The sequence below is a fragment of the Chenopodium quinoa genome, unplaced genomic scaffold (genome assembly GCF_001683475.1).
Source record: "Chenopodium quinoa cultivar QQ74 unplaced genomic scaffold, ASM168347v1, whole genome shotgun sequence".
Lineage (NCBI taxonomy): Eukaryota > Viridiplantae > Streptophyta > Magnoliopsida > Caryophyllales > Amaranthaceae > Chenopodium > Chenopodium quinoa.
Window position 1 is genome coordinate 3830410 of NW_018744718.1, and position 15464 is coordinate 3845873.

At 36.3% G+C, this 15464-nt stretch overlaps 2 protein-coding genes across 3 annotated transcripts; both read right to left on the bottom strand.

Annotated features, from left to right (window-relative positions):
- Positions 1 to 1334: 1334 nt before the first annotated feature.
- LOC110703474 (mediator of RNA polymerase II transcription subunit 15-like) lies at positions 1335 to 9315 on the bottom strand. Of its 2 annotated transcripts, none has more exons than XM_021881294.1 (6): positions 8628 to 9315; positions 2384 to 2950; positions 2245 to 2299; positions 1937 to 2155; positions 1752 to 1844; positions 1335 to 1362 (listed from the first exon to the last, which is right to left on the bottom strand). In XM_021881294.1, the coding sequence occupies exons 2-6, from the start codon at positions 2944 to 2946 to the stop codon at positions 1357 to 1359; spliced, it is 936 nt and encodes a 311-aa protein (XP_021736986.1). In that variant the 5' UTR covers positions 2947 to 2950; positions 8628 to 9315; the 3' UTR covers positions 1335 to 1356. The 2 variants fall into 2 exon arrangements, with proteins under 2 accessions (XP_021736986.1, XP_021736985.1); XM_021881293.1 differs by lacking the exon at positions 1335 to 1362 and adding an exon at positions 1428 to 1585.
- Positions 3476 to 7272, bottom strand: LOC110703174. Its single transcript, XM_021880915.1, has 4 exons — positions 4928 to 7272; positions 4581 to 4848; positions 4402 to 4452; positions 3476 to 4294 (listed from the first exon to the last, which is right to left on the bottom strand). Exons 1-4 carry the CDS (start codon positions 7270 to 7272, stop codon positions 3476 to 3478), a joined length of 3483 nt encoding a protein of 1160 aa, XP_021736607.1.
- Positions 9316 to 15464: the final 6149 nt, after the last annotated feature.

A 15464-nucleotide genomic window follows, 5' to 3' on the forward strand; every position in this document is an offset into this window, starting at 1 on the left:
GTGAATCAATGGAGTTTAACATTACTAACAAGCCTCATGTGTCTAAGATCGATAAGATTATCATACATAGTACTAATTGATTAGAATTTACACTGTAATTGTAAAATGGCAATAAATTACACGAGAATAACTTCATCTTCCGCCAGTATAGCTTGTAAGTTACCAAATCTGATGTTTCTAAAACTTCCTATGAAAATACAAGTAATGCAAAACCAAAGTTGCAGATAGAGGAACACAAAGGCGAGAGGGGATTCTGCATACTCAGCCGACAACTTAAAATACATATAGTCGGCTGAGCAGAGGAGTCATCTATTAACTCTACTCTTTCACAGGTTCATATAATAGCTCCATGCACTTATCTCCAGTTAAAGTTGTGGTGATAGTCAGGACAATGAGATGAACACAGTCGTGGTAAGGAAAAATAAAGGACGATAAAATATGAAGCAGAATCAACCAGCAGTGCTTCTCAATGTCCTAATGATAGTAGGCTTGTAAAGGTCGAAAAGAGGCAACAAAAGAAAAGAAGGAAAAGTTCGAGGTTTAAGGATAAGACACGTGCTATGCTAAAAAGGATGTAAGAAAGAACCCAATGCTACAGAAACAGTCAGGCTCTACAGAGGAGAGTGATGGGGATGATGATAGACACCATAGACATAGTATACAAGGACTAGGTCCAATTCCAAGAAAGAGTAAGATCTTGGAGATATTATATTTTACATGTTTATAGAAGTGAATTATATTTGACTGCATACTCCATCCAACTATGCAGTATGCTTGCTTCATAAACTTCATAAAAAGCTAATAGACACTACCAAGAACCATAACAGCAACAACACACAACAACATATTTTTTTTATAATAACTAAAAATATATATCTCAAATAGAAGATGAGTAAGTGTCATACCTAAAGTTGCTCAAACATTTTCATCATATCATCTCTGAGCTTCTTTTCACGTTTCTGAGCTTCTATGTTGATTCTAGATACGGTCGCTTTAAGCTCATCATTTGATGCTATAAGCTCTTCATTTGAGGTTCTAAGCTCTTCATTAGATTCCTTCAGGGATTCAATCTGAGATACAAGTACACCCTCACGTGTTGCGGCATCCTCTTTTAATTGTTGAATCTCAGCTGATAATTTCACTCTAACTTCATTAGTTTCTCCTTCAACTCTTCTTTTCTTAGGTGGACGAGCTCCAGGACCAAGTCCCTTGACATATCCAGACTTTGGTTTGAAAACCTCCATGTATGCTGCTTTGACACTTAGTGTATCTTCACCATGCTCTTTCACTTCTTTTTCATGAAGGTTTCTAAGCGCTTCATAGTCTTTTTCAACATTAGGTTCAAATCCCTTGTCTTTATGCCTAGCATATTAATTCAAGCACAAGAATAAACAACTCAATTCAATGATTTATAAAATTTAAAAAAACTTATATAAAAAAATACTAAAAAAAACCACCAAGGGACTATTGATTACTTTTTAGTTTTCTCAAATAAGGTGATGTACAGAGGATCCTGTTGAGTTTCAAGTGGATTATCTGATGATCCTTCATGTTCTTGACTACCTTGAGTTTGTTGCACATTCATCTGCATTTATGATAAGCAATGCCAAATTATACAATGAAATGTGATCAGTGCTCAAATAATAGTTACAGTCCAAAAGCTAGCAGAACTAATCTACCATGAAATTATTCATTTGCACCACTTTAAACAAATTATTATATAAATCATTGTAAAAATATAAAAGCCGTACCAATTCATGGAAAATTCTTGCGGTAGACCTTGCACCATTTGCAGGAGTTTCAGTTTGCTTAAGCTTATTATCCGTGTTAACTTTACTAATACGCTACAAGCCATAAAAAAACAAGGCACTATCAGATTATCATAATATAAATTCAACTAATGGTCAGGTAAAAAAAGAGTCAAATGGAATTTTACCTTTTGCTTTTCATCATTCCAATACTCACATACTAGCCATGTCCATTGGTTAGCATCAATATTATCTGGTCTGCTATTTATAGCATCTGCAATAGACTTGTTTCTAAAGTATTTCTCTTTAAGCCTAAATCTCCAATGTTTATACAACATGGAGCACTGAAAGCTCAACGCATCAGTAACATCAGCACCAGCAACTTTATCAGGTAAATCATATTTAGCCTGCCAACGTAAATCATAATAAATATGCATCCATATATGCTAAACACATTCAGACATTTTTCATGGTCTCAAATACTTCCAAAACTTACTCGAATCTTTTTATACAGCCTCTCTTTTGCACCTGAATCCATTTTAGTCCAATTCCTGTCATGAATAAAGTAAATTTAGAGTCATGAAAATTAACTTTAGCAGCATATATTCAAAAAACTTGTAAGTTAAAGCACATACAATGACTTGAGGGGACAAAATTCTTTCACCCAATTGCTACAATCACATATGAATTCATCTGCCTTTTCACCAACCACCCGTCGAAGCTCATCCATGAAATTTATTTTAATCTTTTCTTCAGAATTAGGATTCCACATCTTAGTAACATATTTCTTACCCCTAGTTGGCCCACGCCTCTTACGATCAGGAAACTTTAGTCGATGTTCAGCTTGTTCAAGCCTTCGTTTCTCCCGGTATGTCAATCTTTGCTCTCTGGACTGATCACTAGTTGATGCTTCTGCATCATGCTGCTGCTCCTGATTCGGTTGTTGTTGCTGCCCCACAATCTGCTGTTGTTGCTGCTGATGCACATTCTGCTGTTGTTGCTGCTGGACAGTTTGTTGTTGCTGCCCCACAATCTGCAGTTGTTGTTGCTGGACAGTTTCTTGTTGCTGTTCTGCATTTTGTTGTTGTTGCTGCTTTGTATTCTGTTGTTGCACATTGTGCACATGTTGCCTTGTACTTGACGCTTGCCTTGTCTTAGGCAACTGTGATGCATCCCGCTGCACTTGCTCAATTGCCATTTTCCTATAACAATTTCTTGTGCATAATATTAGTGATATTCAAATAAGTATAAAAGCAGCATAAAATTATGAAAAACTAAACTCCATCAAATCCAATCTATGTAAAGAAACATATAAATGAAAAGACTTACTCAACAAATTAGCAGTTGCATTGCAATGGAGGGAAGACCCCAAACAAGAGAGAACAAAACAAGAAAAGCAAACAAATTGAAAAAAGAAAGCTGCTACAAAACAAAGAAACTAACACAAAGAACAGACTAAAACAAAGACTAGAGCTAGTTTATGTCAAGTGATTAACTTGTCACCATATTAGCTGAAAACCACTAATGCATAAAAATAGTTTTGCAAATTACTAACTAAGAGCAACAAAGATTTGATTATAGATTGTAGTAGCGCCTAAATTGCAACATTCTCCGCGGATGCTGGGTAACTGCAATTATACCAATACAATATATTTATTAATGTAGAAAAAATGATTTAAGTGACTCATTTACTTCATTTTAGTTTAGAAAACATCAATTACCAGAAACTAAGAAGGGGAATCTGTAGAACTATCGCTGTCAGATTCTATATCCTCAAGATTCTCATCTATCTCATGCACGCTAGAGCTTGTATCAAGATCGTCTTCATCATCCTCTTCACTTTCCTCTTCTTGCTCATCGTCATTATCCGTGTCAACAATGTTATTAGTACATTCTAAGATGACCTCTGCATCAACCAACTCTGGTTCAACATCATCTCTTACCATATTGATTTCCTCATCACTAAGTGCAGTGAACTCTTCAAGGTTAGTTGCTCCTTCTTCCACAATATTCCATAGATCTTCATTTTGTTCAGCGTCTTCATCATTAGGGAAATCAAAAAAGTTACGTGGCTTAACTTTAATTACATATTTCCAATGTCGCTCATCATGAGAAGAGATAAAGAAAACTTGTTCAATCTGAAAGGCTAATGCAAAAGGTTCATTTGTTTGCAATGTACGAGAAACATTGACAAGCGTAGACCCAAATTTATCCTTTTTAATCCCTCTTTCGTCGCTGAATACATCAAGCCACTTACACCTAAACAATACCACCTTAGGACTTGTTCGGTTTTCTAAGGCATCATACTCCAGAACAATAACTTCATCTAAAGTCCCGTAAAAGTCCTTCCCTCCACTCTCTGCATCCCCTAATACAACAACGCCACTATTTTGAGTTTTTCGATGTCTTTGACGCTTTTTAGTGTGAAATCTAAACCCATTAATAACATATCCATCAAAAGTTACAACACGCTTCATTGGCCCTCGTGCCAAGCACAATAATTCTTCTGTAACTCGTTCATCCTTATCTTCCCAAAGTTGTATAATCTAATTATTTTCAATATAAATACAAATAAAAAATGAATATATGTGCAGAATTTAATGTATTTATGTGTGTATATATATATATATATAGGAATAAAGCACTATCTTACTCTATTCTCAAACCACTTGCAGAATTCAACATCTCGATGGCCTATGTCATTCTAATACTCACTACGAACAAAAAAAAAATGTTTAGCAACATTTAGTCCGTATAATCGTATAATAATATAATTATAATTTTATATACTTACTCAAAAAAAGGTTGTGCTTCTTCACAATTCTGCAAAACATACAATTGAGCTTTTCTCCAATCTTCAATACTCAATTGCTTTAAATTTGGCTTCCCCAATGTCTTGCCGGTGTTATAAAACACCGAAAGACTATGAAGTTGTGGATAGTTCATATCCTCATTTCGATCTAAACGATTGAATTGTGTCTCAATCTTAGAGAGATATCTAGCACAAAATACTAATAATTCCTTCTGAATATACCCTTCGGCAATTGAACCTTCAGGATGCGCTTTGTTCCGTACAAATGATTTAAATGTCCGCATTGCTCTAATAATAAAGACTAGAATAAGTGTAATAAAATTCACTTTATTTTTAGATATTTAGACATACAATAAATTAAACTTACCTTTCAAATCGATACATCCAGCGATAATGCACAGGTCCAGCCAATTTTGCTTCTGTAGCTAAGTGTATGGGAAGATGAATCATCACATCAAAGAAAGCCGGAACAAAGATACGTTCTAGCTTACATAATGTGATTGCTATATTTGCTTCCATTCGTTCCAAGTCGGCTACTTTTAAGGTCTTAGCGCAAAGCTGCTTAAAAAACAAACTAAGCTCTCTTAAAGGTTCTAAAACTTTTTCATCTAAGACACCTTGAAAGGTCGGGGTAAGCAAATCTTGCATGAAAACATGAAAATCATGAGTTTTCATTCCTATGATTTTTCCATCTTGCAAAGAAGCACATCGAGAAATGTTAGATGAATAACCATCGGGGAATGCTAATTTCGATAAAAATGTGACAATTTTCCTCCTTTCATGTAAGGTCAAGTTGAAAGGGGCTCGCGGTATTTGATACTTGTCCCTTACTTTCTTCGGTCGAAGATCATCGTGCATTTTCATGGCTTCTAAATCCAACCGAGCATTTACAGAGTCTTTGTTCTTTCCAGGTAAGTCAAGCAATGTGCCTAATATATTTTCACAAACGTTTTTTTCCACATGCATCACATCCAAATTGTGTCGAACTAACAGATGTCTCCAATAAGGCAATTGAAAAAAAACGCTAATCTTTTTCCACTGGTGAACAATATATCTTTCCCCTCTTTTTCGTTTCCCTTTATTATCTTTACCAAATTCCACATTAGGGTATCCATGTAGCTGCTCCAAAGCATCATTCCCTGATAATGGATTAGGTGGTGCGCGCCTTTCAACTTTCTTATTAAAGAACCTCTTATTAAGTCTCCACTTATGATCTGGTTCTAAAAAAACACGATGACACATATAACACCATTTGTGGCCATGTTTCAACCATTCGGAATTTGTGTCTTTGTGGCAATTAGGGCAAGCCTTCGCCCCTTTAGTGCTCCAGCCAGACAAATTGGCATATGCTGGGAAATCACTAATTGTCCACATTAACACTGCTCGCATATTAAATGTCTCCTTACTATGGGCATCAAAGGTTTGTACCCCACTCTCCCATAATTCCTTCAACTCATCTATCAAAGGTTGCAAAAAAACATCTATGTCATTACCAGGAGATTTAGGGCCGGGAATTAATAATGACAACATCATGTTGTCACTTTTCATGCACATCCAAGGAGGTAAATTATAAGGTACTAACATAACAGGCCATATGCTATATCTACTACTCATGTTCGCCCCGGGATTGAACCCATCACTAGCTAAAGCCAAGCGTACATTACGTGCATCTGCAGCAAATTCGGGATATAGCTCATCTAAAGACTTCCACGATTTTGAATCTCTTGGGTGTCTCATAATACTGTCGTCATCATCACCAGCATGTCCTTTATTATGCCACCGCATGTGCATTGCGAGCTTGGAGCACATGAACATCCTTTGGAGCCTTGGAATAAGTGGAAAATGGCGCAAGACTAATTGAGGTACTCGTGTTTTTCTATGGACACCCTCATCTTCATCGTCTGAATTCTCATCATCTTGAGAAATATCCTGCTTCCATCGAGGTGCTGAACACTTAGGACATTTAACTTCATTTGCAAACTCCTTTCTAAATAAAACACAATGGTTGACGCATGCATCAATCTTAACATAATCTAACCCTAGCGCTTTAGTATATTTTTTTGCGTCATAAGAGCTTGAAGGCAAATTGTTATCATAATTAAACGCCCTATGCAATGCATTCAATAACATTGAAAAAGACTTATCACTCCACTTGTTGCTAACTTTAATGTGCAACAATGACATAATAAACTCCAATCTCTTAAATGTTTTACATCCTGGATACAAGTCAGCCTCCATATCCTCCACTAATTTTTGGAGCAACATAGGAGTTTCACTAGTGCCACTACTTGATCCTATATATGTGGTTCTTTCATTTTCATTGATTGATGTAGAGTTTATAGAATTCCACGCGCTTGTTGCATCGAAAACAAATGAAGCCATGTCATCAAAAGGACGATCCTCACTCTCATTATCTGAAACCTCTGCTACATACCCTTGATCTTTATTTTTATCAATTTGCTCTACACTTTCTCCGTGACTCAACCATGGGTTGTAACTACGATCAATGCCATATACTAGCAAGTGACATAGCATATTTTTACGAGTTTGTGACATAACCAATCTACAGTTAAGACAAGGACATTTCAACATTGTTTCGCCACTTATTCCCCTAAAAGCAAACCGTAGAAATTCATTAACACCCGCTATGTACTCCTTTTTTTGTCTATCCTTTACACCATTATGATTCATCCAACTTCGATCCATATTCATTCTTACAAACAATAATTAAAAAAAAAAACATTAGCGACAAAAAATGATCACATTAGATAGTTTAGCTATTAACCGTGTGAACAAGAAAATCTTACATCATTAGATTCATCACAAAAACAAACATACCAACACAAGTGATGAAAAATTTGGAGGTTTTAATTTTTTATATAATAGGAACTTCAAGTTAAACTTGAAACTTTATTACTTGCATTATTTATATTGGTCTGTTAAAGTTTAGACTTTAGACTAACTAATACTAAATCTTATGGAATGATGTCGTGCCAATTTAATTGTTTCTTAAGACATTTCTAATTGAATATTATAAATTTGGTTTAGTGCCTAGTATAAAGATATTTGAATTAAAGGGAAATATATCTTTTGAACCCTTTAGATGTAACATACCTAATTATCAATGCAAATATTAATATGGTTATTATGTTATAGTTTTAACTTTTTTTGACACAAAGTTATAGTTTTAACTGGAATGAGATTGTATAGTGAAAGAATTATGGGGAATCTTTCCTTCCTCAATTCATTAAGCATCCTTGGCTTATATACAAGATTACAAGCGTGAAGTTAGGCAGAGTATACAAACTGATTAGCTAGGAATTAGCTAGAGTATACAAACTGATTAGCTCTAATTAAGGGATACATCTAAAGCTAATTATACTCCTAACATATATAACAAATATACAAATTCAGAATATATCCCAATATATTCTAACATATAGTTTAAAGATTCTTAACAGGCAGCAGCTCAATTTTTAGGCAAAGACAGCTCAATTACATCAATCTCATTCCATTTTTAAGTATCAAAAGATTGTGCAGGTAGTCAAGTTATCCATCTTTTCTTTTAATACTTTAAATTAGACCCACTGTATGAGAAAAATCCCAAGATATGTCCAACAGAATGAATATTATCAATGCAAATATTAATCTGATTATGTAAATTACATGTAATGATCATTTTAAGTATTGCTAGATATAAAGTATAATCAATCAACTAAAATTGCAAGAAATTCTCAATGAAAATCACAATAAAATTGTAAATAAAACAACAATACAATTTACTACAAAATTATCAAGAAACTAAACATATCTGAACCAAAAACACATAATCGCAACAAAATTGAAAGAGAATAAACAACGAACCAAAACCATTGTTAACATGATTCATTGATTAATCAATCGACTTTTATAAAAACGCTCAAATTTCCTATAATTCGACAAATAAAATGGGATTTCTACCTTGCATGTTAAATCAATCGACTCACATAGCAGATTATATCAATTCAAAGACCAAATTTCACCCAGAAATGTTAAAAAAAAAAACCGAATTTGTAGATGAGAATTACCTGAATAGATACTCTTTAGATGCGAGTGTAGTGTAAGATATTGTGTGCCGCGTCGGAGAGAACCAGACTAGATCGGAGCGGCCACCGAAAAAACCTGATTTGAGGAGAAGATTATGCAATTAGAGGTAGAGTACGAGGGTTTCGTTTTAGGGAGAAGATTGAATTAGAGGTGAGGTGGGAGTTGAATACCTGATTAATTAAGAGTAGTTCATTTTTTTTTTGAATAGAATTAAGAGTTCATTAGTTTGGGAAAAACCGCGAGAGAACTCTATACTAATTTGTGAACGTGGGAAATTACAAAATAAAAATTAAAATTTCCGCCTTATTTTTAAGTTTTGGGCGACTGTAGAATTAAATTAATTTGTCGTTTTATTAAATTTGGGCAACGAAACAAAAATTGGTAGCCCATATATATATACTCGTGGCACAAAAGTCATATTGGGCTACGGGATTGTATTTCGTCGCCCAAAATATAGATTTGGGCAACGAAATTGGATTAGAAGCCCATATTAACATTTTTGTGCAACGACAACATATTTCGTTGCCCATACTAATGAAGTTCGTCGCCCAAACCCGTTTTTCTTGTAGTGATTAATCAGTTTTGAAAAAACGGTCAAATGTAATCAGTCTAAAACGTTTAGCAAAAATCAAGGAACTAATCACGCAATTAGCCTTGTCCAAAAAATAAGTTTATTTAATAAACCCGACCCGACCCGACCCAACCCGGCTCGGCTCGGTTCGGTTCGGCGCGCGTGTGTGTGATAGATGGTTTACCATATAGGTCCTCCCTCTCCACAAAATGTGGGTAGCCCAAGGGCCACACCCCTTTAGCCCACTCTCTATATTATAAAGAGAGTAAAACTCTCATTTCCCACCAATGTGGGACTTTGAGTTTTTTCACAAAATTCACACACTACACACTTGTTGTTCCAACAATCCCCCACTTGAATTTTTTTTGAAAACATTTTCGAGCAGAATCCATACATATATAGGTTGCGCATAAACAGAAGTGTTTTTCAACTTGAACTTCTACGTAGTGAGTACGATTCAGATTCAACAAGGGTGACTCGAAGTTTTGAACCCTATCTCTGACAACGTACCACACACAACCTACTCTTGGTGTTGTTCTAGACCCGTGCTATTTCGGCCATGCACGTCTATCCCAGTGTAGTGAATGCTCTAGAAATGCTGCCACACATTTCATAGGAAGCGGCCTAACTTCCACATTCACATAGGTGAATCTATCAAGAGTACTCCTGTAGCTTGGTACTCCACTCCAAATTGGAGTATAGATTTCATTAAGAGTTCCTATTAACTCATCCTAGATCGCTTCAGGAAATTATGTCTTTTGAACATATTCAACTCATATCACACCATAACTTGTTATTACCCTTTGAACCTATTTCTTGGGATCTCCAGTCCATAGGTTAGGTTACCATTATGTGTGGTTCATTCCAATGGAAATAGTCCCATTTTCTTAGAGGAAAAATGGACTTTCTCCCTAGCTAATCCTTTCGTCAAAGGATCAGCCAAGTTATTCTCAGTGCGTACGTGATCCACTCTAACAGCTCCGATAGAGAGATATTCTCTCACAGTGCTGTGCTTACGACGTATTTGTCGTCTCTTACCGTTGTAATAATGGTTCTGAACTTTTGCAATAGCCGCGGTACTATCGCAATGGATCAAGACAGCCGGTAATGGCTTTTCCCATAGGGGAATTTCACCTAGCAGGCCTCTTAACCAACCTGCTTCTTCACTAGCCGTAGCTAGTGCTATCATTTCTGACTCCATGGTGGACTGAGCCAAAATAGTCTGTTTCTTAGACTTCTAAGATACAGCTCCACCGGCTATAGAAAAAATATATCCACTAGTAGCCTTAGAGTCATCTGATAAGGTGTTCCAGTCAGCATCACTATAGCCTTCTAGTACAGCTAGAAACCTTTCATAATGCAACCCTAGGTTCATGGTCCTCTTAAGGTATCTCATGACCCTTTCAATAGCATGCCAATGCTCATTACCAGGACAACTAGTAAACCTGCCTAACAATCCCACGACATAGGCAATGTCGGGTCTAGTACAATCAGTGGCATACCGAAGGCTGCCAATGATGCTCGCATAATCAGATTGCCTTACGGCATCACCAGTGTTCTTAAATAATTTAACACTGGGATCATAAGGTGTACTAGCAGGTTTACAGTCAAAGTAACTATATTTCTTTAGGATTTTCTCAATGTAATGAGATTGATCCAAAGAAACTCCATTTTCTGTCCTAGTAATCTTAATTCCAAGGATTACATTAGCCTCTCCTAGGTCTTTCATATCAAACTCAGCATTCAACAATAGCTTTACATCATTCACAGCATGAATGTTCGAGCCAAAAATTAACAAGTCATCCACATATAGACAAATTATAGTGCATATGTCATTCTCAAATTTTACATATATGCATTTGTCACTACCATTTATCTTAAAACCATGTGAGATGACTAAGTTATCAAATTTTTCATGCCATTGTTTAGGTGCTTGTTTGAGACCATAAAGAGATTTATCTAGCTTACATACCAGATGCTCTTTTCCTTGAACAACGAATCCTTCCGGTTGATCCATGTAGATTTCTTCTTCCAATTCACCGTTCAAGAATGCAGTCTTTACATCCATTTGATGTACTACAAGATTAAAAACAGAAGCAAGAGATATTAATACTCTAATAGATGTTACTCTAGTTACAGGTGAATAGGTATCAAAGAAATCAACATTCTCCCTTTGTCTGTAGCCTTTAGCTACCAAACGGGCTTTGAACTTATCAATGGTCCCATCAACTTTCAGCTTTCTTTTTAGGACCCATTTGCAACCAATTGACTTGCAGCCTGGTGGCAACTCAGTTAGATGCCAAGTTCGATTAGACTCAAGTGAGTCCATTTCGTCGTTCACAACTTCTTGCCATAAATCTGCATCAACTGAGGTTAGAGCTTCTTGGAGGGTAGAAGGATCCTCCTCTACATTCAGAACTACAAAGTCTGGGCCGAAGTCTTTTGCTACTCTAGCCCGCTTGCTCTTTCTTAGTTCGGGTTCAGCATCCAAGTCTTGTGAGTTAGACCTGTCTTTAGGAATAATAGAGGAGGACGAACCCCCACTATTTCTAGATTTAAAAGGAAACTTGTCCTCATAAAAATCAACATCATTAGATTCAATAATTACACGAGCATTTAAATCAAAGAATCTATATGCCTTACTGTTAATAGCATATCCAATGAATACGCATTCATAAGCTCTACTAGCTAATTTAACTCTTTTAGGATCAGGAATCCTAACATATGCTAGACAACCCCAAGTTCTGAAATAAGAAATGTTAGGTCGTTTATTACGAAGTATTTCATAGGGAGAAACCTTACTCTTAGTTTTTGGAATACGGTTTAAGACATAACAAACAGTTAGTAGGATTTCACCCCACCAATGATCAGCAGCACCAGAATATAAGGAAATAGCAACTACTAATTCTGTAAAGGTCCTATTTTTCCTTTCAGCCTTTCCATTCATTTCTGGGGAATAAGGAGCTGTCCTTTCATGTATGATACCATGTGAATTATAAAATTCTACAAAAGCATCAGTATCATACTCAGTTCCACGATCACTTCGTAATCTTTTTATTTTCTTGTTAAACTGATTCTCAAATTCTGTTATAAACAACTTAAACATTTCAAAAGCATCACTCTTATTTTTCATCAGATAAATACAAGTATAATCAGAACAATCATCGATAAAGGTGATAAAGTATCGTTGTCCATTTCTGGTCAACGTTCCATTTAGTTCACAAATATCCGAATGAATTAAGTCTAATGGTTCTGAATTTCTAATCACTGATTTATGAGGTGTTTTTGTAATCTTAGCCTGACTACAAGAATCACATTTGTCAAAGTCATTGAGAGAGATATTTGGAATAAGGCCTAAATTGCTCATATTTTTTATGAGTCTTTTGTTCACATGACAAAGTCTAGTATGCCAAACATTAATAGTAGAACACAACATATAAGCAGAACTAGAAATTTTATTAACTTCAACATTCAGTTTAAACATGCCATAAGTAGCATATCCTTTTCCTACAAATATTCCATTCTTAGTTAAAGTAAACAAATCAGAACCTATGGTTTGTATAAAACCAGCCTTATTAAGCAAAAAACCAGAAACTAAATTCTTCCTCATTTCCGGAGTGTGTAACACATCTTTCAGAATGAGAGTCCTGCCAGAAGTAAACTTCAACTCAACATTTCCAACACCAGCAATGTTAGTGGAGTGGGAATCACCCAACAGTACTTTCTTATCATCGGTCTTTTCAGTGTATGTTTTAAACATCCGACGATCATAACAGACATGGCGTGTGGCACCAGTGTCTATCCACCACCCATCTGATCCACCAGTAAGGTTGATCTCAGTAATCATAGCCACAAAAGGCTCTTCAATCATGCTAGCCTGCGGAGGCCCAGGGTTAGGCATGTTCCTGCACTTTCGTGCCATATGGCCTGGTTTTCCACATCGATAGCATAGAAATTGACCAGTACCATTCTTAGGGGGTTGAAACTGTTGTCTTCCATTGTTCTTTTGAACATTCGGTTTATTGAAGTTATTCTTCCGGTTCTGAGGTTTGAAATTCTTACCAGCAGGTTTAAGTACTGCAGCAGATCGCCTAGGAACATTATTAGCAGAGATTTGTAAAATCTCTTCCTTTAGGTCCTGTTTTCTGGATTCTTCTTCTATACGGAGCCGAGTGATCAAACTCTCTAAGGAGAATTCCTTAGTCTTATGCCTGAGATTATTTTTGAAATCTTTCCAGGAAGGAGGCAGTTTGTCAATAATAACAGCAACTTGAAATTGTTCATCAAGGGCCATACCTTCGGAAATTATCTCATGTGCTATTTTCTGAAGGTCGTGGGATTGCACTTCCACGGACTTATCATCAGTCATTTGAAACTTTAGGTACCTACTGACAGCATACTTTTTGGCACCTGCTTCTTCAGTATCATACTTCTTTTGTAGGGCATCCCACAAATCCTTAACAGTGTTTTCCATATTATAATAGTCATAGAGGTTATCAGACAGACCATTAAGAATATAATTTTTGCACATGAAATCAGTTTCATTCCAGGTTTCGATTTCACTATTCAGATAAGGCAGTTCATCTTCAGGAGCATTATCAGGAATAAAGGGCTGAGGGGCTGTTAAAGCAGAATGAACTTTTTTGACAGTTAAGAAAAATTGCATTTTTTGTTTCCATCTTTTAAAGTGAGCTCCTTCAAAACGGAAGGGCTTGTTAAGGTCAGCAGACATAGTAATATCTTCGGTAGACATATAGTTCAGACAGGCAGAAAATGAATGTTCTAAAATTGTTAAAACAGAACTGCGGGAACAAAAACAGTAAGAACAAAGTTACCGAAAATTAGACTGAGTCGCGGACTATGTCGCTCTGTTTAGAACATTCACGGCACTGCCCTGAAAATGTGCAAGCAGTTCGTACTAAACCGGATGTTCCCCAGGATAAAACAGCCTTTCTCTATTGTAATTATACCGGTGGAACTGCACAAAACCACCGGGCAACTAAACACCAAAAAGAAAAGAAACTGCTCGAGGGTTTTTTTTGTGAGGAAAAATAGAGAGGAGAAGAAGATTGCTTTCTGTTTTTTTTTTTTTGTCTTAAAAACAGGAAATCAACACGCCTTTTATAGGCAAAATTGCAACGTAACTGCTGTTGTTTAATTAGGCACTAATCACGCAATTAAAACGGTCATAAGTTGAACGTTCAAAACGGTTACATAAGATTAATGCGTGGCAAAACGTTTAGCAAAAAATCAGTGAAAACGTTTGCATGATTAACGCTCCATTAATCAGTTTTGAAAAAACAGTCAAATGTAATCAGTCTAAAACGTTTAGCAAAAATCAAGGAACTAATCACGCAATTAGCCTTGTCCAAAAAATAAGTTTATTTAATAAACCCGACCCGACCCAACCCGGCTCGGTTCGGCGCGCGTGTGTGTGATAGATGGTTTACCATATAGGTCCTCCCTCTCCACAAAATGTGGGTAGCCCAAGGGCCACACCCCTTTAGCCCACTCTCTATATTATAAAGAGAGTAAAACTCTCATTTCCCACCAATGTGGGACTTTGAGTTTTTTCACAAAATTCACACACTACACACTTGTTGTTCCAACAGAAGTCGTTCATACTTCAGTTGGATCATTGTAATCGTCCTTTTTTTTGTTCCTTATCCTCTGAATTCTCTGTAGCGGTTTCGAAACATCCATCATAACCCTAACTCTTCTCGATGTATCCCATCCTATTTCATCTTTCTCTATTTCCATAATCGGGCCAATTTTCGTTGCGATTACCCTTACATCCTCATCAGTCCTGCTATCAAAAGGTAAGTTGTACAATCTCACCCAAAACGGACAATATTTCATATCAATAGTTTTCGGCTGCTCATCCCCCTGCACTTCTTTCAATAGTACTAGTTGATTATCAAAACTCCAAGGTGTACCATCCAAAACAATTTTTTTATCTCTCCAATGCAAGAATTGGATTATAAAAAGATCGTTTTTGATTTTTCTGAAAACTACACCCCTAGCAATCGCCCAGACTTGCGCTAGGGTTTTCTTAAGAGCATCAAAATTATAAGTTCTCCTCGTCACAACCTTTCCTACGAGCGAAAGGTCCAACGTGTTCTTTCGATCCTCCGAATCTCGTTCACCAAGATCAGCAAGCTCTCCTTCTTCCTCAGTTATGTGTAAATTCGCCCACTTATCGATAATATCCTCCGCCATACTTGACGACTCGATCGCCACCCAGAAA

What these genes read in the sequence shown, in the direction of transcription:
- LOC110703474 (XM_021881293.1), bottom strand. Translation starts at nt 2,946, where the DNA reads ATGGCAATTGAGCAAGTGCAGCGGGATGCATCACAGTTGCCTAAGACA. An exon ending in GGCTGTATAAAAAGATTCGA is followed by an intron (nt 2,156 to 2,244) that starts GTAAGTTTTGGA and finishes TTACGTTGGCAG; the next exon opens with GCTAAATATGATTTACCTGA. An exon ending in CAAGAATTTTCCATGAATTG is followed by an intron (nt 1,586 to 1,751) that starts GTACGGCTTTTA and finishes TCATAAATGCAG; the next exon opens with ATGAATGTGCAACAAACTCA.
- LOC110703174 (XM_021880915.1), bottom strand. Translation starts at nt 7,272, where the DNA reads ATGAATATGGATCGAAGTTGGATGAATCATAATGGTGTAAAGGATAGA. An exon ending in TGGATGTATCGATTTGAAAG is followed by an intron (nt 4,849 to 4,927) that starts GTAAGTTTAATT and finishes CTTTATTATTAG; the next exon opens with AGCAATGCGGACATTTAAAT. An exon ending in GCAAGTGGTTTGAGAATAGA is followed by an intron (nt 4,295 to 4,401) that starts GTAAGATAGTGC and finishes GAAAATAATTAG; the next exon opens with ATTATACAACTTTGGGAAGA.